The sequence below is a fragment of the Drosophila hydei genome, unplaced genomic scaffold (assembly GCF_003285905.1).
Source record: "Drosophila hydei strain 15085-1641.00,03,60 unplaced genomic scaffold, DhydRS2 tig00008119-arrow-pilon, whole genome shotgun sequence".
In the NCBI taxonomy this organism is placed as follows: Eukaryota; Metazoa; Arthropoda; class Insecta; order Diptera; family Drosophilidae; genus Drosophila; species Drosophila hydei.
Genome location: NW_022045830.1, coordinates 3,468,142 through 3,490,314, shown reverse-complemented (window position 1 = coordinate 3,490,314; position 22,173 = coordinate 3,468,142). Strand labels below are relative to the sequence as shown.

General features: G+C 41.7%; 2 protein-coding genes across 5 annotated transcripts in view; one reads left to right on the top strand and one right to left on the bottom strand.

Moving 5' to 3' along the window:
- Positions 1-22,173, top strand: part of LOC111592695 — a 138,580-nt gene that overhangs the window by 70,216 nt on the left and 46,191 nt on the right. The gene's annotated exons all lie outside the window — the stretch shown is intronic.
- The window catches only part of LOC111592693 (tyrosine-protein phosphatase 99A), a 129,120-nt gene that overhangs the window by 64,658 nt on the left and 42,289 nt on the right, over positions 1-22,173 (bottom strand). For all 3 annotated transcript variants that reach the window (XM_030224891.1, XM_030224890.1, XM_030224892.1), the window contains exons 5-7: positions 20,285-20,466; positions 18,713-18,900; positions 13,961-14,075 (exon numbers count right to left, since the gene is read on the bottom strand). In XM_030224891.1, the coding sequence (XP_030080751.1) occupies positions 13,961-14,075; positions 18,713-18,900; positions 20,285-20,466 (485 nt within the window). The remainder of the gene's footprint in view (positions 1-13,960; positions 14,076-18,712; positions 18,901-20,284; positions 20,467-22,173) is intronic.

Here is a 22,173-nt window from a genome sequence, read left to right as displayed (position 1 = left end):
AATGTGCATAATTGAATGCGCATACGCCCTGTTGTACGCTCTGCAACTAGCACAAAAAACACTTGGCAAAAAGTAGCTCGAACCCGACTCGTTTTCAATAAAGAAAACAGTTGCAAGCGCAGCAGCTGAAGTATGCAAACTTGAAGAAGCCAAAGCACCAAATGCGTTTGGCATGTGTTTGGTCTGTAACAGTTGATACAGTTGTTGTTGTCGTTGTTGCTGCAACATTATCACGTACACTAATGCGACAAAAGCGCAACGACGAGCAAAATGTTTTGTGAATTTACTTAGCTATTGCCTGGCTCTGTATTCTTTGGCATCGACGGGCATCGCCTTACAGTGTGTGTGAGTATGTAAATTTTTACATGGGTCCTGCTCCCGGCTGTGGCCCTGGTTTATTTGCATTCCGTGTGCCACATCCGCTTGCCGTTTCCTGGCGTTTCTTTAAGCGCAAAATACTTTTCCGCTCTTCACGTGAGTCGAGCAATGTTGAAAATAATATTTGGTGCGCGTGCCACGCGGCGTATACGTGTTTTTTTCTTCTTTTCGCTCTGCCAGCTTAAACATTGACAAAACAGAGGCGCGGCCATCTAAACCGCAACGGTGCACATGCAGGACAGTTCTTCAGGTGCGGGGCGTGGCTGACATCACTGCGGTTGCGGCAACTGTGGCGCTTGCGGCTGCCGGCTGCCAAATACATGCAACAACAGCAGCAGCAGCAGCAGCAGCCGTTGCTGTTGCATTCACCGTCACAGTCGCAGTCCCCGTCGCCGTCGAGTGATGTGTTTATACATTTCGCGAAATGACAGAAATTGAATAAAATTTATGCGCTCCATGCGCCGCCCGCTCGATGTCAGGCCGGCCCCGCTGCACGGCTGCCATACACGTGAATCCCCGTAACCGCACAGGAAACCAAAGCGAAAAGTAAAAATTTACGTATATGGCAGTCGAAGCATTTCCCATGACAGGCTTGAAGCTGCTGTGAATGCGGACGATAGGCGGTCAGCGAGCAGGGGGCAGCAGTGGAAACCGTTCGCAATTCACGTATGAAATATGTGCGAAGGTCATTCGCTGTTGCGCCACTGAAATGTGGCATTTAAATGCTGTACAAATGCAATGCAAAATTCTGAAAAATTCACAAATTAAACATTGATTTTCTGTGCGGAGAGTGAGAGAGGAACTCAATTCACACTATCTCTTTATGTTTGCTTACGCTTTATGCTTGTTTGATAGTAAAATGAAAATGATTTACTCAACTGTTTGCCGAGTATTTAAAATATGCAATAAAATCTGAGCAGTTTACGCAAAAATTTCATTCGCTTTAACTTAAAGCCATCATAGCAAAGGTTTACTGTTTCTTCGCCTTTTGCAGCTGCTTCTTGTTGTGGGCGTTGGCAGCACATCAAGTGCTCTTGCCGCTGCTGCAACCACGACATTTGGCTGCACAATGCAAAATTTTATGGCTACGTTGTTGGTTTATTGTTGCTTCGAAATATGCATTTTGCGCTGCCTTTAAATTTATATTGCACATTTTTTTGTTATTTTTTAATATGTTTTTTATGCTTATTTTAATTCGTTTTTTTTATGGCAAAGTTGTTTTTTTTTTTTGGTTGCTGCTGCAAGGCGACGCAATTTAGCTCAACAAGGATAACGAACAAAAGGCGGCGTCGTTGTCGTCCTCGTCGTCATGGCTGCTGGCTCTGAGCTGTGACATGGTACGGCGACCATGTCATATAGCTTCACTTAGTTGTTGTTGGGGCTGCCGCTTTTGTTGCTACTGCTGTTGTTGTTGTTGCTGCGTGACCTCTTACCGCAGCTGGCTGGCGCTAAGCGTGGCTTTTGAATATTGTCCCAGTTGCCGGCGACCGCATGCCACAAACGCTTAAATCAAATTAACGCATCTTGACTGCAACAACAACAACAACAGCAACAAGAGCAACGCGCTGACAAAAGCCAAACTTGTGGCATTCACACACTCGACGGGGCGTGGCAAGTTTATATAGTCGGCGCACAGTTACATCAACTGTGCTGTATTTTAAGAAAAATGACAATGAGACTGACAGCTGACGGCTCAGCCGCGTCTCACCTTGCCCCTAGCTATGTGAAATGTAAAAATAAATAAATATAATCCTCTGGCCAGGTAGCAGCTCTCTTAAAGTATCCATTATTTGAATATTATTTATTTTTATTCAACCTTAAAGTCTGCTTCTTGGCCAGGACATGGCGTAGTGTACCGTGTGGCAACATGTGTCACTGCAACGCTACGGCACGGCTTGGGGCAGGGAGCGGCATGGCACATGCCATGTTGTGTTGAGGATATTGCTAAACAGGATTTCCAGGCTACAAGGCATTTAACAAAATGTTGCTAAAGAAATGCCAGCTACAATAAAAAGAACAAACAACAAACGACAGAAGTGCTCGACAGACGTCCCAGCTGCACAGTGGTTGAAAATGTGGCAATAACATGTTGGCAGAAGTAGCTATGATAGATGCGATATTCAGAAGAGTGTCGAGTAGCAGTGTTCCTATAGCTGATTGCAGCTGAGAGACATTAGCTGTGCAGCTTTGGTTGGACTGGGCTTATTTTTAAAGCTTTTCTTAAATCAATTAACTTGCATCAAATTTATGACAATTCGACTCTAAACGTATACAAAACTGATCGAGCTCAAATGAATTTTTTGAAATAGTTTTGAATTTTCACATTTTCCATTTAGCAATTGTCATTGTTGGCAGCTTAATTGCTTTTGAGCCACTGTAACATAAGGCAAGCTGCATTTTCAAAGCCAGCGACTAGTGGGCGTGTCATCGGGACAGTTCTAGTTGTAATAACAGAGCCAGCAAAAGCAGCAGCAGCAGCAGCAGCACATTTCAAATGCAAATGTGTTTGTGGTGTAAATGCAGTTTTACAAAATATTATATAAGCGATAGAGCAGGATAAGTGGAGGGACCCAGAGCGGGCTCGGCATGTCTACTACAAAATGTGCATAAAATTTGCAGGATTTACATTTGAAAAACGCACAAAAAGCAGCAGACGGGCTAGACGGAAGGGCGAAGTAAGGGCTAGCTGCATGCTGTTGTTGTTGTTATTTGTTTTGGGCCAAATGTGGTTTTAACGCTTTGCGAGTGCAACGTCGAGGACGACGGCAACGGCAACGGCGTCTGCGCGAAGTCATTGCCAAGCAATGCAATTTGGCTAAGTGCGTTCGGCAGGACTGAGGAGCTGAGGGGCTCAACATGCAAGTGCTGTAAATGAAAATTAATGCATGTGTGTAAAAATATGTGCAAACAAGTGTGCGTGTGTGTGTGTGTGTGCGCGCGCTGTGGGCAATCAGTGCAAAGTGTTAGCCGGCTTAGGCCTAGACAAAAATGTGTTGCCTACTTTACAGCGCAGCCTGCATAGCTTCAGTTGGCAACCTTGGCTCGTCTGGCAACGTTGGCAACGCTGGCAACTGTGGCAACTGGCAACTGGCAACTGACAGTTGGCACTTGGCACATGTCTGCATAAATCTAAGCCAAGCCGGGCCTCGTTTTATAACGAGCTTTAGGCATTTAGATAAATTTCAAAGCTGATTTGCGAAAGCAACGAGCGACAGGGGCTGTAAGAAGGCGGGCGAGCGGTTGGCATGTGGCACGCCCATTTGGCGTTAAATGTGCAGAGTTTGGTCTGGAGCGAGCAAAACTAACCACATGAAAGTCGCTTTTACTAACAAATACACACAAATGCACATGTGCAACATGACAAGCTGAAGTTGAGTGGCACGGACGGGCTGAGGGGCAGAGCAGCCCGCAGGAGACACACACACACACACACATGCACATGTAGTTGCCCGCAGGAGACACACACACACACACACATGCAGCCACGCCTGAACCACAGCCAGCTGGGCAAGACCTTAACCAAGTTAGACAGCGGCAAGAGACAAGGGACATACAAACAACCAAAAGAGCCAGCTGGAAGGCTGCAGATTAGGGCGGGCGGGGCAAGAAGTGCAAAGAATGCCACTGACAATGTACAAAGTGCAAAACTAATTTAACAGAGAGTAGCCTTGCAGCAGCAGCAGCAGCAATACCAGACGAATGCGCAACAGCCCGAAGAGTCAGAGTTAGAGCCTTGCAACATGTTGTGTGTCGCTGTGCGTGCAACATGCCCTGCAGCTGTAGCTGAAACAAGTTTCCACTGAAATCTATCATACGCCACGTTGTCACACACGCTGTTCTAAACTTTGGCTAAAGCAGGCTCAAATGAAAAAGTCAAAATTTTGATGCTGTTATCAATGAAACAGTTTTTGATAGTTCGAATCACGCTCTCATCTCTAGCCATAAAACAAATGCAACTATATGAAGTAACACTGTGACGCATATAATATAATAACTGACAGCTTGTGGTTTGGCCAGTGGCAGAGGCCTGCTGACCATTCGTTTCACTCTAAGCCCATGCGGCTGTGTGTGCGTGTGTGTGTGAGCTTTTTGGCAGACAGCTCGACATGGATATGAACTTTGTTTAAATAGTCGCCAGTTGATTGGCCAGAAATTCAATTGCTTGCGCTTTGTTTGTTGCCTAATTGCTGAGATTTGTTTTGTTCGATTTAAGCCGATTACAGCCAGACCGCAATTTGTTGAAAGCTTTTGCTCTCTGGGCCAGGTGTTTGTTCAATTATGTTAATCGCCAGTAAATATAGAATGTACACGCAACTCCATCAACTGCCAAAGTTGGGAATACAATCACGCCTACAGCGTCGCCCACACAAAGACAAACCTTTAACCTTAACGCTGCCACTTCCCAGACCCATCAATGTGTCCTTCCGTCTGCAGCTGCCTCACAGACAGAAAAAAAGAAAACAAAAAAAGATAAAGTCAAGTAAAAACTTTGAAAAAATGTAATCAAGCACGTAACTTGCACAAATTTTCTGCACTTTTGCCAAGGCAGAAAAAAGGGCAAAACGTCAAAAACCCGCAGGCTCTACACGGCAAACACATGCGGGGACAAAAAAGAGGGTCCGCAAAGGAAAGGATACGCACGAAGGGACACACACACACGCACAGAATAGTCGCTTTTCACACCCACATGGTGGCAGCTAGACGAGTTGGCCTCAAAAGATTTGCCAAGTGTGTTTGATGCTGCCCAAAACTCCAATCCATTGCACTATGAACTTTGCCCAGGTGATACCCTGTAAAAGTGTTTAAGCAAGGGTATGCTCAAGAGTACAAGATGCGGGCAACAGGTGGGGCTTGGAAGACTCGAGGCGAGTCGAGTAGCTCCTCTATAATTTTACCCATATATCTATGACCAATGCAATAATTTGTAATCTTTGGAAAAAAGATAATTCCCCCGGCAACTCTTAAGCTGCTCAGCCACTCTTTCATGTAGGGTATTGTCGCACTGAACACTCTGCTGCTTTTGTGCGTTCGTTTACAACGCAGAGCACAAAAGTCAAAAGACAAGTTAAAGACTTTAAAATCCGCCTCCGATAAAGTGATTGAGCGTGCGTCCTAAGCCTGGAGCGAATTTGTCAAAAAAAAAAACAAAAAAAAACAAACTTCATTGGGGTAGTCATTGGCAGACAGGTGGATGAGCTCAGCCACCCCCGCTGACAGCATGCACTCACGTTGTAAAAAGGCAGACAGACGAAATCAAATGAAACTGATCCTGAGGAAATCGAAGCAAATCTAAGCAAAGGCAAATACCAGGAATGAGGAATCAGGCAGCAAGCAGCAAGCAGCAGGCAGCAGGATCCGGCGCCAGTCGCCAGGCGCAGTGCCAAAACGCGCAGACATGATATGAAATTATTTGTCAACGCCATTTTCAGCAACTTTTCCAACATTTCATTTCGTTTTCATTTTTGGCATGCGATACGAATTTTCCCCCGTTTTTTTCTTATTCGGCTTTTGCGGTCTCTGTTTGGCTGAGTGGCAAGTGGAAGGTGGGTGGTCTATCTGGGTTGGGGGTTTACTTTGCATTTGGTATTTCGGTTTCAGTTTCAGTTTCGGTTGCAGTTCTAGTTCGAAGCTGTTTTATTTTCAGACATGCATTGACAGCCATCGAACAGCAGCGCAAAACTTGTGATTGCTTTCAAATGTTTTATTAGCTTACTCTTTGAGAATTCGCGAGGCAGCAGAAGGGGCGTGGCTCTGACAACTGCAGCTCGATGTCAGATGTGTGGCAATATTATGGCAAAAGATGCGACATTTCTGATAGAACTCTGTTTGTGTGTGCAATGAAAATACATTTCTCAAAGTTTTGAGGATTATATACGAAATGTTCCCTAAGTTAGTTAATAAAGGCTTAAAATATTGTTAGTTACCAGCTCATAGAGAGATTTATTGCTTTATTGAAGTGTAAAGTAGAAAATAAAGAGTAAATGGATTAAGTATCTTTGATTTATAGAGAAGCATAAGTGGGAATGGGTAGGCTTAGAATAAGAGATTGGAAGAGATGAGCTGTGCTCAGCTCTAAGTTCTGAGTGAACTCTTTTGTCTATATGAATTCAGAATAATAATCAAATGTATAACGGATCATCTAAGTCAATTTGGCTCTCGATTATCTAGTCAATTTTCGATGCTCTAATTAGCGAGTCGTTTATATTGCCCCGATGGCTGCATAATTATACACTTCTTTTCTGCTTATTATAGTTGCAGCTGGGGTCTGTCTGGATGCCAGCTGAACTGGGCTAAGGGCGCTCTTGACTGGCTTTAACTGATGGTCATTCATTCAGACTGCGGCAGCAAATTCAATTAGGCAGCAGGCGAAATCAATACAACTGAGTCATGAATCTTTTTGTGCTGTTGCTGCTGCAACGCCCTTGCCACCTCGCCCAGCCCCACACTGCGGGCTGTTGTTGCCGCAGGTAGCGTTGGCAGGATGTAATTTTCGTTGCCGCTCATTAATTTCGTCTATTTACAAGAAGTTTTTGCCGCACTTTTTCTTACTTTCTGCATTCTAGTTTTTTAGCCAAGTTTTTTAAGTGGTTTGCGGTTTATCATTTTAGGTTTGCAGCAGAGCTGGGAAATGAAAATGCAGCAGGTCAGTTGCCTTAGCTGCCTCAGCTGCTCCAACTGCTCTGACTGCTTCGGCTGGCAGAGTTTTGGGCTCTACGTGGCTCTGGAGCTGCAAACAAAACTGTGCGCAAACAGGAAATAACGGTAACGCTGCTTCATTTCCGCTTTTATTAAAACATACTTTTCCCGTTGTGTCCCATCCGCTTCGTCTTCTTGCGGCGGCCATCTTTTTTTTTATCAGAGTTGTCTCTGCTGCTTTTGCTGTTGCTGTTGCTGTTTTGTCACTTCCGCCTGCGCTAAAACTTGACGCTTTTTCTTGTTTTTTTTTTTTGTAGTCGCGGCTTGTGCTTTAAAAGCAGTCAGCGGATGTTGGGCCACCTTTTTGGCCGTTCATGCAAACAGCGGTCGTGCGCCCTGGTCGCTGCCGCAACTAGTTGCAAGTAGCCAAAGGTAATTAATTTTGTTGCTGTAAGTTTTATACGAGCGCACTCCGACCCAAAGCAAACAGCCATCAAACCGCGAAACTCAACTCTCAACTCAACTCAACTCAGATGAGCTTAGCTCAGCTCTCTCGCGGTTTTAGTTTAGTTTCAGCGGCAGGTGACGCGGCGTTTGCCTTTGACAGTCCACAGTGCAAATGGATTTGCCATTTGCCATTTACCATTTACCATTTACCATTTTCCATTTTCAGTTTTCCATTTTTAGTTTTCCATTTGCTTGGCTCCTCATTTAGAATGAGTGGCCGCAGTTTTATACGTTTTCCTCTTTCCCTTTTCCATTTCTTTGTTCTTTCGGTTTTTCGTCAAACTCGCGGCAATAGTTAAACAGCTGCGAGCATTTTCCATTTTCGTGCTGCAATTTTCCATTTTCTTGTCATGCTGCAATGTGTCTATTAATTTTGTGAGCCACGCCCCATTGGGCGTTGACAAGCAGCTCTGATAAATGACTAGAAGCAAAACCCGCTTTTCGCTGAGTGCCGCATAAAGCGTCTAATGGACCTTTTCAATTGGCTGCCTTGATTTTGTGTTTAGTAGGGGCGGGGCGGCCTTGAACTTTCAGTAAAATGCAGTAAATTCAATCGTTAACTATTCGTCTTTTATAATTGAGCATGAGTTAGCGAATTTCAGGGAACCATGCGAAGCGAAAGGATATTTTATATTTTATATTTCATATTTTATATTTTATATTTTATATTTTATATTTTATATTTTATATTTTATATTTTATATTTTATATTTTATATTATATTTTATATTTTATATTTTATATTTTATATTTTATATTTTATCTTTTCTATTTCTATTTTCTCTTTTCTCTTTTCTCTTTTCTATTTTCTCTTTTCTCTTTTCTCTTTTCTCTTTTCTCTTTTCTCTTTTCTCTTTTCTCTTTTCTATTTCTCTTTTCTCTTTTCTCTTTTCTCTTTTCTCTTTTCTCTTTTCTCTTTTCTCTTTTCTCTTTCTCTTTTCTCTTTTCTCTTTTCTCTTTTCTCTTTCTCTTTTCTCTTTTCTCTTTTCTCTTTTCTCTTTTCTCTTTTCTCTTTTCTCTTTTCTCTTTTCTCTTTTCTCTTTTCTCTTTCTCTTTTCTCTTTTCTCTTTCTCTTTTCTCTTTTCTCTTTTCTCTTTTCTCTTTTCTCTTTTCTCTTTTCTCTTTTCTCTTTTCTCTTTTCTCTTTTCTCTTTTCTCTTTTCTCTTTTCTCTTTCTCTTTTCTCTTTTCTCTTTTCTCTTTTCTCTTTCTCTTTCTCTTTTCTCTTTTCCTCTTTTCTCTTTTCTCTTTTCTCTTTTCTCTTTCTCTTTTCTCTTTTCTCTTTCTCTTTTCCTCTTTCTCTTTTCTCGTTTCTCTTTCTCTTTTACGCTTTTCTCTTTTCTCTATTTCTCTTTCTCTTTTCTCTTTTCTCTTTTCTCTTTTCTCTTTCTCTTTCTCTTTTCTCTTTTCATCTTTCTCTTGCTCTTTCTCTTTCTCTTTCTTCTCTTTCTCTCTTTCTTCTTTTCTTCTTCTTCTATTCTTCTTCTTTCTCTTTTCTCTTTTCTTTTTCTCTTTATCTCTTTTCTCTTTTCTCTTTTCTCTTTTCTCTTTTCTCATTTTCTCTTTCTCTTGTCTCTTTTCCTCTTTCTCTTTTCTCTTTTCTTCTTCTTTCTCTTCTTTCTTCTTTTTCTTCTTCATTTCTCTTCTTCTTTCTTTCTTCTTCTTTCTCTTTTCTCTTTTTTCTTTTTCTCTTTTCTCTTTTCTCTTTTCTCTTTTCTCTTTTCTCTTTTCTCTTTTCTCTTTTCTCTTTTCTCTTTTCTCTTTTCTCTTTTCTCTTTTCTCTTTCTCTTTTCTCTTTTCTCTTTTCTCTTTTCTCTTTTCTCTTTTCTCCTTTCTCTTTCTCTTTTCTCTTTTCTCTTTTCTCTTTTCTCTTTTCTCTTTTCTCTTTTCTCTTTTCTCTTTTCTCTTTTCTCTTTTCTCTTTTCTCTTTTCTCTTTTCTCTTTTCTCTTTTCTCTTTTCTCTTTTCTCTTTTCTCTTTTCTCTTTCTCTTTTCTCTTTCTCTTTTCTCTTTTCTCTTTTCTCTTTTCTCTTTTCTCTTTTCTCTTTTCTCTTTTCTCTTTTCTCTTTCTCTTTTCTTCTTCTTTCTCTTCTTCTTCTTTCTTCTTCTTTCTCTTCTCTTCTTTTCTCTTTCTCTTTTCTCTTTTCTCTTTTCTCTTTTCTCTTTTCTCTTTTCTCTTTATCTTTATAGTTATATTTTATATTTTCTATTTTATATTTTATATTTTATATTTTATATTTTATATTTTATATTTTAAATTTCTAGTTACATTTCCGCTTACCAAAATATCGAGGTACGAACTTCTAAACAAAAAAAGCTAATTATATACATTTGCAATTTATCAAAGCATTTCTCATGTTTATAAAACACTTTAAGCTGTAGACAAAATCTTTGAGGGTCTATTAAACATTTGTAAGATTATCTATAGAAGAAAACAACTTGCTACTTAAGAGACAAAGGCACAAAAATATATATAAAAAAAAAGAAAAATAGAAAAAGTCAAGACATTGGGTCAGCAAGTTTCGTGCAACACCTGACACTGGCACACCTTGGGCGTCTGGCCTTTTATATGATCCAGGCACGGGTCTAAGACAGTAAAAGCGAGAAATCCTTAGGCCATGTCTGAAACGAGAATGTAACTGTCTTTTCTGTTTGAAACATGACGCGTTAAAGTCAAAAGTTGCCAAGCACTACAACAAAAACAACAACAACAATGTTGAGAGCCATCAAGTGCCACAATGAAAGACGTGGCCAAAAGTAAAACAGAGCAAGTGAAATGAAAACGAAACGAAGTTATCATGGCTCAAGGCACATGGCTATTATACTCGCTCTTAGTCCCTGTGCCCTTCGCAGGATAAGCGTTGTGGGGCGTGGCACACAGAGCAATCGCTGGCTGGCACTGCACTCGGGCTACCACAAAGCGCATGTCGAGGCCCCAAAATGAAATTCTAGTGCGTGCCGGCTGAAGTGCAAGGCGATTCAAAGCCGTGGGCAAAGCCGTAGCCGGGTCAATGTCAAAACCTAAGACACAGCTCTAATAGCAGCAGCCGGCAGCAACGGTTAAAGGCAAGTGGCAAAATTTTAATCAGAGCCAGAGCCGCCCGCCGAGTTTGGTTCGGCTCAAAGTGCAAGGCTCAGGCCTTAACAGTCTGACACAAACGAAAATAACAATAGAAACAACAACGAAGGGAATATCGAATAAATGGGAAACAAGTGAAGCCTTTGGAATTGCTTTGCAATTGCCTTTGCCACGTGTCCTTTTGTAACGAGTAAAACGCCCTTACGAGAGTATTATTAGACTGTGAGCTGTAAGCTGAACTGAAAGGCAATGGCTAAGATAACTTTGAGACATAAAGTTTAAAGTAAACAGATCGATCGAGTCAATTATTTGGTTTCATATAGCTTCGATTAACTGCCTAACTCTGTAGAGCTCATGAAAAGGAATATGCTGTATATGTGCTTCACTTTATGGCCAGACTCTTAATTAGAAGCAACGCCTAAAGGGCATTAGGACTTCTCATATGCCTTGCATGTGTCATCTGTGTTCTTGTCAGAACGCAACGGGATAGTAAAGGGCATTATCACTGGCCGCAAAATCACACAGTCCTTCAGTTGGGTGAGACGATGGGCTTGTTTGTTGCAAAGGCCGCACGCTAAGCTGCATTGCAAGGCTTCATAATGTTCACCGCATGCGGCTAGACGCCCCGCCTCGTGGCATGCGACATGAAGCGAGGCAACTAGGCATTGGATTTCGAGCAACAGCAAAGCGCAAGGCACAAAATGAAAATGAGAATGAATTTCATAAAATATGATTTCAGTTTAGACTGTCTGAGTGGGTGTGCGTGTGTGGGTGTAACTGCTAATTAATCAAGTCTGTCAAAGGCATAGCCAACATGTTGCCAAGCTTATCAAGACGAGCCGCATTCAGATTCGCATCCTTAGTCACATCCTACATCCCGAACCACATCCTGCACAGCTGTTTAAACTTGTCGACTAAGCCGCTGCAAATCCCTTGAAAGCCTCGCCTGTCTGCACCTGGCGGCCGCCCAAGCCCAAGCCCAAAATGTTGAATAAATGTACACGAAAAAAAGTACGAATTTTTAGGAAGCCGAAGCAGGAGAAAATGTGAAATGAAATGAAATTACAAAATTATGCCAGCTGCGAACCTTCTTTCTGCAGCGAACTTTGCAGCAGGAAGCCCAAGTCAAAGGCGCTTATGAAAATTTTCCAAAGAAACGAAAAGAAAAGACGACTCTGCCAAAAGCAAACAAATCTGCTGCCAGTCAGAAAAGTAAGTATTATATTTCTATATATTTATATATATATATTTAATATATACTCTAAGCTGCTCTGACTGCCATGTGTACTTGTGCCCGAAAAGTGTATTAAAAGTTGCACTTTTACGAGCGCAACATACCTCGCTCTTTCTCTTATCTTTGCTTCTTTTAATATATATATATATATATATATATATATATATATATATATATATATATATATATATATACATATATATATAAACTCATTATACAATGCCCTGATATATTAGGACAACCTGGGTCGATGCTGAGCGGCTTTGCCACAATGTTTTATGCTAATTATGCGCTAAACATTTAACTTTTCTTTACGAATCTTCATCCAAAGAGTTGAAAGTTGGCCCGAATAAACAGCTTAGCGTCGACTTTGCTAAAATTAAAACCATTCAAACAAAGGGCTGCTAAAATACACCATAAGTAACGAATATAAAATACACTCACAGCGAGCCAGACAATATGAAAGCGTTATGGAGTTTATAGGAAAAAAGTTTCTCAATTGAAACAGGGTTTTCAGAATCTTCTCACTTGAATTAGCTAAATTTCATACAAATTTCAGTTTGCTTTTTGCTATTAGTAATATATTTACTTCACATCAAGCTCAAGACCTTGCATAACTGACTGCAAGGGATATTCAGCTTATAGCACGCAGCTTATTATTTTTGCCTGTAACCGGACTACGGCCCCCTTTTACACCGTCTAACAATCGTAGGCAGTGGCCGGCGTCTGCATTCCGTGGATTTCCGCTTTTGGCGGCGTCTGTGCCACAGACTGAGACGCGAGCGGAAATCCACGTTAGAATGCGCCAACAAAACAAAATCTCTAAAAAAATCTTACGTGGAAATGGAAAGAGAAATGGGATGTGGAGGTAGGCAGAGGCAAGAAGATGAGGTCAGGGACAGGGTTAGAGGGAATTGGCGAGCTGTAGTTGGTTACGTGGCGCATAAAGGATATGCCTGAACAGTTTTTGCCTCGATTTGTTGTGCTGAGTATGCAGCATATGGCAAAAGTTTAAGTAAGCAATTTTTATTTATGCTCGATTCCAATACAGTGCTCGCACATACACACACGGAGAGTTACTGTGTGCAGCTGCAGCTGCTGAAAGAAATATGAGAAATTGTAGCATATTTTTGCCTCTGTTTGGTCTAACTCAACTTTTATTTGTTTGCCTCATTGCATGGCACAGACATTTTGCGGTCGAGCGAGTCAAAGCCTTGGCTCTTTGCTCCATTTGAATTGAGAACATTGTGAAAGAAACTAGGAGAGAGAGAGACAGATAGAGAGAGAGAGAGAGAGAGGTAGAGCTAGCTGCTAGGGCAAATCATAGCTGAGAGATACTCTATATTCAGACATTTCAAATGGGATTTGATTGGTCTTTTCAATTCCGTAAATCATATGTGGATTTCTCTTTTATCCAATTCGAAGACTATAGCTCTGAAATCTTGTGGCATTCAACTGGCTTTCGAAAATCTGTGGACAGAATATACCCTTCTGCGGCAGTGCAGGGCAGAGCAGAGCTTTAAGTAGTACATACAAAAGCAATTTCTTTTGATTGTTGCACAAGCGGTTCTTCGTCTGCTTCTGCTGCTTTTTGTTCTCTTGTTGCAGAGTCATGTATCGTGTGCCTTGGTCACTTGCTGGTCACTTGGCATTTCAATAAGCAGTTGCCTTTTGCATATGTGCGAAATAGTTGCCCAAGCCCAACTCAAACAGAAATGGCTGAAAACTCGAAGAAGAGATAAAATCAAATATTGAAAATGCCAACAAAGTCGTAACCGCATTTCATATTTTCCGCATGCCATAATATACTGCGAGCACTGTGAGAAAAACTTAGTTGAATCAGAGCATTTGCAGCTTTATTTTAAAAGAATTTTCGCTTGGCTGAGTTGAAATTTTGAATAAATCAAGCGTGAATTGGACAGAGCTATTCAAGCACTCAGAAAAATGATTGCCAATATGAAGGCTTGATGAAATGTATTGAATAAAATAATTTTTAGGCTAGCCAAATACAATTTCGTATTTTTTTGCTCAGTGTAAAAGCTTATAGATGTAGCTTAAATTATTCCCTCCAAATTTTGTTTATGTTTTCAAGTGTAAATCGTTGCAATCGCTTAAGCTAGAGCACTCACCTCCTTCGTCGGTCATCACCAGTATGGTTGTCTCGGGTCCGAGGCCCTCTGGGTTGAACACCTGCACCGTGACCTTGTACTGCGTGTAGGTTTCCAGATTCTGAATCTCGTGACTCTGCAATGGAAATGTGAATGCAAAATTATGCAACGAATTAATCAAAAAAGGGACTTTCACTTAAAATGTAAAGCTTTCAGCAAGTAAAACTGTAGCGAACGGGTGTTAACGACTGCAAAATATTACTTTATAAAGTCAAATTTTATATCAATATTTTTTCCTATTTATTTTCGTATTATATTTTATTAATTTTTAGTTAATTTCTCTCCAGCTATTACCCAATCTCAATATACTCTTCTGATTTGGCGAGCGAGCAACCAAATTGAATGAAGTTGCTTCTTTTGCCTTCCTTCCTTTTGCCCTTCCTGCTGCCAGCTGCTTCCAGCGGAAATTGCGCATTGCCCACTTTTGTGCGTCGCCTGGCAAATATGTATGCACGTTAAATTGCAGCTGTTAAAAATGTATTTGCTGCAGCGCGTGGCCCATGAAAAAAGCGAGAAGGAAATTGAGTTGTAAGGCCAGCAAACAGGCAGCCTTAATTGCACCAACCAACACACACACACACACACACACATACTTATTACGAAACGATGAAAAGTTTTGACTACGCTGCCAATCTGAGACTCAGAAGATTGCTTCGCACTTAACTTGTTTTATTAGTTTTTCCCTGAGAAATACTCAAATGAATTTTTGAAGAATTATTCACTCTTAAAGAAAATTCTAAAAATATTTTATGTATTTATATATTTTAATTATTTATATATATATGTATATATATATATTTTTTTTTTATTTATATATTTTTTATATTCTGTTTACAGAATGAAAGCTTGAAAAGGTTTTCCTGCTCTTAAAGTGTCATTCCATGAAGTATTTGAAGTTCTGCTTTGACAAACTTAAAGCTTAAGTTTTTTATACAACAAAAGACTTACTGTGCAAGCAATCATTGAAGGCTGCACCAGTGGCCACTGCCCCGCCCACAGCTGCGCTGCCCAAAAAAGAAGCCCGACAAAAACTACTTATGTGGCAGCACATCCTGGCGGGTGCGGCTTATTAAAATTTTACGTAAGGTCAAAAGCAGTGCGAAACCATAAAACAAGCCGCTGGCTTTAAGCAGCTCACACACACACGCACACACACACACATACATGCATGCATATACGCTGTGGTTAAGCTCAAAATGGCTACTTGCTACAACAAACACAATTTATGTTGCATACATTAGAGCGCCGGCTCCTGCTATAGTTGCTGCTGCTGTTGGTCTGGACCGCAAAGCGGTTGGCTCTGAGTCTCTTCCTCTCTCTCTCTCTCTCTCTGTGTGTGTGTGTCTGCGCTTAGAAACGGATTGACTGCCATGCCAAAAGCTTAAGTGGCTGCCAGGCGCCAGAGTTGGCCAACAAGCGCTTTGATTTAACAACCAACAAACGCACATCTTTTTGCCAGCTGTGTGTTAGTGTGTGTGTGTGTGTGTGAGTGTGTAGGCTAGATTTTAGTTGCCTTTGCTCTGGCGCTAATGCCGCCATATAATTTCATTTTATGTAGTCGCCAGTCGAGTGGCCATAGTAAATGAGGCCCGAAATTTACAACTGTTGGCCCGTTTTATGCGGCCGCCACTAAAGTTGGCCAAAACAGTTAATTGATATAATGTAATTGATAGAGCCGCGTGTGTGCTTAGCTAAAAGCATGATAAATTGTCAGAGCAGAGTGGCAACTACAACTAAATACTCTGCAGACAGCTGCAATTCGCGTTGCCTTGCATGAGAATCGCAGAGAAGAGCTCGTTATGTCCTTAAAGCCAACTTGAGTGACTCCAGGCAGGCTAGCTGGTTAGGTTAACTCATTTATAATCAGCTAAATGCCTGAAATTGCAGCTGAAGTCAACGACTGCTCGCAGTCAACCCAATATGCTCATTTGCCCCATTTGGCAAACAGAGCATAAATAACGCTCGCCTAGATTCGATCGAAGCTGTGACGTAAAGCTGGTAATTAGTGCACTGCCCAACACTGGCTCATCATTAAAAGTTTTGCCAGGCAGCACATCTGATACCCCTACGTGGGTGCGGCCAACGTTTCCCTAGCAGCTAGTCAAAAGGTGTAAAGCGAAACTCAAACAACAATTAACAACAGCAACAGCAGCAGCAGCAGCAGCAGCAGCAACAGCAACAGCAACTAAGGACTACACATTCTGTTGCCACATGCCGCATCTGCATATCCTTTGAGCCGTGCAGAAAAATGTTATCAGCGCCGTCGACTGGCACAAAGTTAACACGGTTTAGTTTTCACTTGGTGGCTTTTGTGCGAAATTCGCACGGCGTAAAACGAGCAAAATTTATGCTTTGCGGCGCAGAAATTTTAATTAGAAAATTGGCAAATTTTAACGCACACAACCGCACGCGCCGAGTAAATGTGGAAGGCGCAGATAGATAGTCCTGCCAAGGACTCGAGGCGCTTTCACACGTGACAGCTCAATGTAGCGAATGCTGAGGGTGCCCGGGCTTGGGCTTGGGCTTCGGCTTTTGTGACAGCTTACGGCAGCAGCAAGCCATGCCCTCGAGTTCAACAGGGCTTGCAATAAGCAAAAGGAAAATAAACTAAAAAACACAAAAAGAAGTCAGGGAGTCGCACGTTTCTGCCTGCAAGGATAATATTTCAACATTTCGCACTGACATGCAAAAACGAAATGAAAGAGCGCAAAGCTTCAGCTGGCTGCGAGTACTGTTTAGCCAGCGGGTCCAGTGTCTAGATAACTGCAAAATATGCACTCAAGCACAAAAGCGTGCCATGTCCCTATCAGCGGCGACGCGCACATGCCCCCACACTAAACCCAATGTCGGCCCCTGCCCCGCCTCACTGCCATTCCCAACGCGCTGGCATAGTTTGGCCCATCTATTTTTTTTATTTTTTTTTCTTTGTCATTTTGGGCAACTACGTCGCGTCGGTTGTCGTACGTGAGCATTATCGCTAATAATTTTTGCATATTTTTGCAGCGCCCTCTTCAGCCGCTGCCCCCGCACTTCCATTGAAAAATAGTGAAAATTCAAAAATGCATTCCATGCGCTGCATATTATTGGCTTAAATTGGCAACGTGGGCGTGGCGGGCGTTTGGCATTTTTACTGCAAATTCCATTGAGCCATTTACTTAGAGCACGAATTAGCAGAGGCTTTAAAACGTATCTATTAGTTAATTCAAATATGCATTATACAAACCAGCGAAAAGTGCAAAATGCTAAGCGCATTTAGCCGCTAAATACCAAATTTTAAATGTTTGGCAAACGAATTAATCGTTATTATAGATACGATATAACGCTTATAGCTAGAGCTGTGTGTGACTGATAAGAGGCTCACATTACCTTTTATACATATTTATATATACATATATATTTATATTTATACATTCCAAGCATCCTCGCAAATAGCCCACTGAAACTGGAGTTTATTTTCTCTGGAACTACTGTGAACTTTATTATTTTGCTGTTTAGTTGTCGAAGCTGGCATAAGTGGAGATGAATTTATAGTCTATAGACCCATTGTTAACCTTGCCATACCTCAACAGTATACAGACGAATCAGATATATCTCATACACTTCCATATATATCTTAATATATTTTAATTATAAATTAAATTTGTTACCTCCCTCTCTCCCTCTCTCTCTCTCTCTCTCTCTCCCCTCCCTCTCTCTCTCTCCCTCTTCTCTCTTTTTAAGCTGACAGAGGTCATTTAGAGGACCCGTAGCAAATGTGGCTCAATTGCTGTCTTCTATTGACGCTGTATCAACTTGCTACCTAGGCAACATGTCTTCCTCTGTTTATTGGCAACATTTCCGCTTTTTTATGCTACACTTTCCACCAGCCTGGCCCATTCCGAAAAGGGTCGTAAATTGAAAAATCTGTGCATTAAACATTGCGAATCGACTCCAACTGTGCCATTTGCTAATTTCGCCTGGCTCAAGTCCGCTGGGACTGTGCGTAGGCATCGAGAGGAGTTGTTATTTTGTGGCATGGAGTTCCGATGCGAAAGTAGTTGCATAAATTCGGAATTCCTTTTAGGTTGCGCTAAGCCCAAAATGTATTCCCGTGTGGCAGGTTCGGTAGCACGTGCCACCTTCGGTTGCCCGCATGTATACATGTGTCTCAGACATTGCCACACTTCATTAGTGGCGTCGCGTGTAGTGGCATTTCCAAAGATACAAATGCCACGCACTCACACACATACACACACCTGGCACAGGCACACATAATGTTTACCTTGCCTCGGCGACGACTAATCGTTAACAAATTGCTTGTGATAGCGACCACTACAAGAGATATGCCACGTGTGGCAGCAGTAGCAACAGCCCATTACCCACTCCCCATCGTTATATCTATATGTGCTGCGTGTGCGGTTGTGGGCGTGGCTGTGAGAAAAACAGCCTTTGTCGGCAGGTGTAAATTACTTTTTAATATGTCGCGACGGGCCACCCGCGACTGACTGACAACACGGCCAAAACATGGCCCACACTTGGGGCCAATTGAAAAGCGGTTATTTTTGCTGAAGATGGTAACAGACAGACGTTGGCACGAACCCGCCAAAATGGATATCAAATGGCTGCGGCACGTCATGTGCAGCGCCTCCCACTCCGCTGGCCAATTTCAATATGCAAAAGTGTCAGAAATTGTGGAAATTCAATTAGGTTGAAGCTAAAGCAGGAATCGCTTACCTCCACAGTGTTGTCGCGTATATAGATTTCCTTGGTATCATTGGGATTGCGATCGCGTGGACGATATGTTATGCGATAGCCGAGAAACTCGCCCAGAATGGTGTCGGGCGCTGGCGGCTTCCACGAGATGTACACCGAGCTGGAGGAGGTGTTGTGCGCGGTGGTGGGTATCGGCTTGCCCGTGGGCGCTGCAAAGATAAACCGAAGCATATATCCAAATCAAATATCAAATTCAAATCGAGGCTGAAGCCTCGCCTTCGGGCAAACTTTTTTGGCTGCCAAAAAACTTGGCGAAAACTCAAAAATTTCAAATTAAAAATGCCGCACGGAAAAGTTCGCTTCGTTTTACAGTTTTTTTTTTTCTGTATTTTTTGTTTTTCTTGTGGCGTTGTCTGTGTGGCATTGTCAAGTTGTCACTGTCACGCAACATAAGTTGCAAGTGTCGTCCGCACCGAACTGCCGCTGGGAGCTGTGCCCCGTGGACCGCTCTGTCGCATTAAGTTAAATGGTGCGTGCCTCAACTCCTGACGGGCAGGTGAGCCATTCAGCCGGATCTGAGCTTAAGTCGGAGTTGAAGCTGGAATCTGAGGCGTCGCTGTGGCAGTTGGACAAGTTGCTCTGGCAGTTTGTCACTTGGCAACTTGGCAACAAGCTGCAGCATATAAATAAATTATAAGAACATTTTCATTTGACTCGAAAATGTTGCATGCCACGCGCCTAATTTATACAAATTGGCCACGACGCAAGAGTCAGCTGGGCGGGGCCGAGTGGTCTAAGCTATGCGGTTTTTAATGAGCTACAAGCCGCAGACTATTGACTAATTTACAACCGCGCGTATGTGTTGCAGCCACAACAGCAGCAGCAGCTGCTTGCCACGCATTCCAATATGCTGTGGCATAAATGCCATTTCACGCCCTCAAGCTGGGCCTTCAAGACAAATGTGTGGCTAATAGCTTGTCGCTGTCGCCATTTAGATATATGTGCCCCAAAAAGAGGCCGGCCTAGGCGGCGGGGCGTGGCTGCTTTGGCTGTGATTAATGGCAGTGGCCTACGAAAAAGTTGGCTTCAGTTCAGCCTAAAAGCAGGCCACAATTAATCATGGCACAAGCAGCAGCAGCAGCAGGTGCCGCACGCACGCAGCATGCAACACATCTACAGCTGCAACATCGAAGCTGCAAGTTTGTTCGCGCATTGTTTAGCTGTCAATGTTATCAAATTTGTCAATTTGCGGCTTTGTCCATTCGGTTTGTTACTTTAACAACATCTGCCACGCCCATACGCCCACGCCATCATACGCCCGCACAGCTTGGCATTAAAATAATTAAATGCACATCAGGCTTAAAGGCGCACACCTTTATGACGTCACAACTTTTCATGGTCCGGCACTTAAACCAGGTGCGAGTCCCGAGCGCCGTGCGCCGCGTCGGGCCATAAAATGCAAATGAAAAATTAATGCGATTGTAAAAAAGAAAAGTGTCATGTCAGCACTGTCTGGTAATTTATGTGACTCACTGTTAATGTATCTGTGTGGGCCTATCATAAACCGAGCCATGCAGACGCATGTGAACTCACCTTCGCGCAGCGTCACAATGTAGTAGGACTCCTTGGAGGGCGGACTGATGCCCAGCTTGTTGACGGCCAGCAGGCGGAAGCTGTAAACGGTGAACGGAGTCAGGCCCGTCACCTGATATGAAGTCGCATTCGTTCTCGTATAGATGCGGGCCACTTGATCCCAGATGCCGTCCTCGCCCTCGCTGCCAAGAGATGAAGATCAAACAGAGAACCAAATTCATTAATATTAAATATTCCATTTTACAACAATTCTATTTATTCGAATAATTTATAGCTCAATAATGTATTAATCTTTATTGCAGTTGCCTCAATTGACACCTGCAAATAGCCATATTTTTTAAGCATTTATTTCGCATACGTTTCAAAAAGCGAGATTAACATAAAATATTGGCAGCAAATGCATTATGGAAATGCCATGGCCTAGGAACGCGATTTTCTCCACTGTTTGCCATAGGTACTAAAATATTTATGCGCTTTTTACCACACACACACACACACATACCCGCACGCACACATTAATACACACAGATGCAGCAAATACAACAAAAAATGTTATGAGCTTTTCTGTTTTTATGTCCCAGCATTGGGTATTAACATTTTGTACTACATATGTAGTGCTTAAATTTAGTTTCTTCTGACTTTATAACTGAACATCAGATTCTTATATCCCAAAGTTATTTCAGTCTACTAAATTCAACTTTATTTTGGCTATATGTAGATGCATACATCATAAAATGCTAACTGCTTTAAATTTAGTTTCACTTGAATATAGACTTGAATACTTTATGCTTTTAACATCAGTTTTTTATATAAGAAAGTTCTTTTTCTGCTAAATCTAGCTTTATTTTGGCTATATTTATAGAAAGGCTTATAGCTAAATGCTTTCCATGCGAACCTGAATATTCATTTTCCTTTCAGATTCTCATCTTTCAATTCAAAAGTTGAGCTTAACGCCTTAAATTTTTTCTTTAGACTATGGATATAAATGCTATATAAATTTAACATCAGTTTCTTATATCAGAAGAAGCCATACGAACTTGTGCTTTCGCTCTTCTTTCAGATTCTCATCTTCCAGCTTAAAACTTAAGCTTTCTGCATGAACTTTGTTTCTCTAGTCTATAGACTTGAATGACATATACATTGAACATCAGATTCTTATATAAGAAACTCTTCTAAATCTAACAATATTTTGGCTGCCTTCCATATGAACTGTGACATTCATTTTCCTTTCAGATTCTCATCTCCCATCAAATGCTCTTCAGACTGTCAGTGAGTGAATCAATAAAGTAAATTTAAACAGTATATTTAATATTTATTTGAGGTAAAACTCATGTAGGGTATCGAGCGGGGCATGTGAGAAGCCTTAGATAATGCTTGCTTTAAGCTCATTTTCCATTTTCGTTGGCTTTGGATCTTTTGTGTCGCATAAATTTTCAGCGGGCGGCGCACAATAAACATTTTTCATGACCAATATCAAAGTGCAGTAAATTTTGTTTAAAGTTGCCAAAAAAATTGCTCTTTTTTTTCGCCTGGCTGCATAAATTTTACGCCATGCAGACGTGTGTCTGTGTGTGTGCACATTATGTTATTAGGGCTTATGCACGGCTACACGAGCTACACGAGCTGAAAGCGATGCGCAGCTTTTTTGTGTGATTAAAAATGCATTAAATATGAGATGCGACTGAAAGTGGAGTGAAACAAAAAAGCGAAGAAAATATAAAATAAAATAAATATATTTACTACCAACCAAAAAAAACAAGAAGAAAATATGGGGAGGAAAACATATTTTTTAAGTTGCTTGAAAAAGCATTAAAATTAATAAATGCGTGCGGGCAGCCACACATGACTGTGTGTGGGTGTGTTGTGACTGTGTTGTCAATGGATATTGC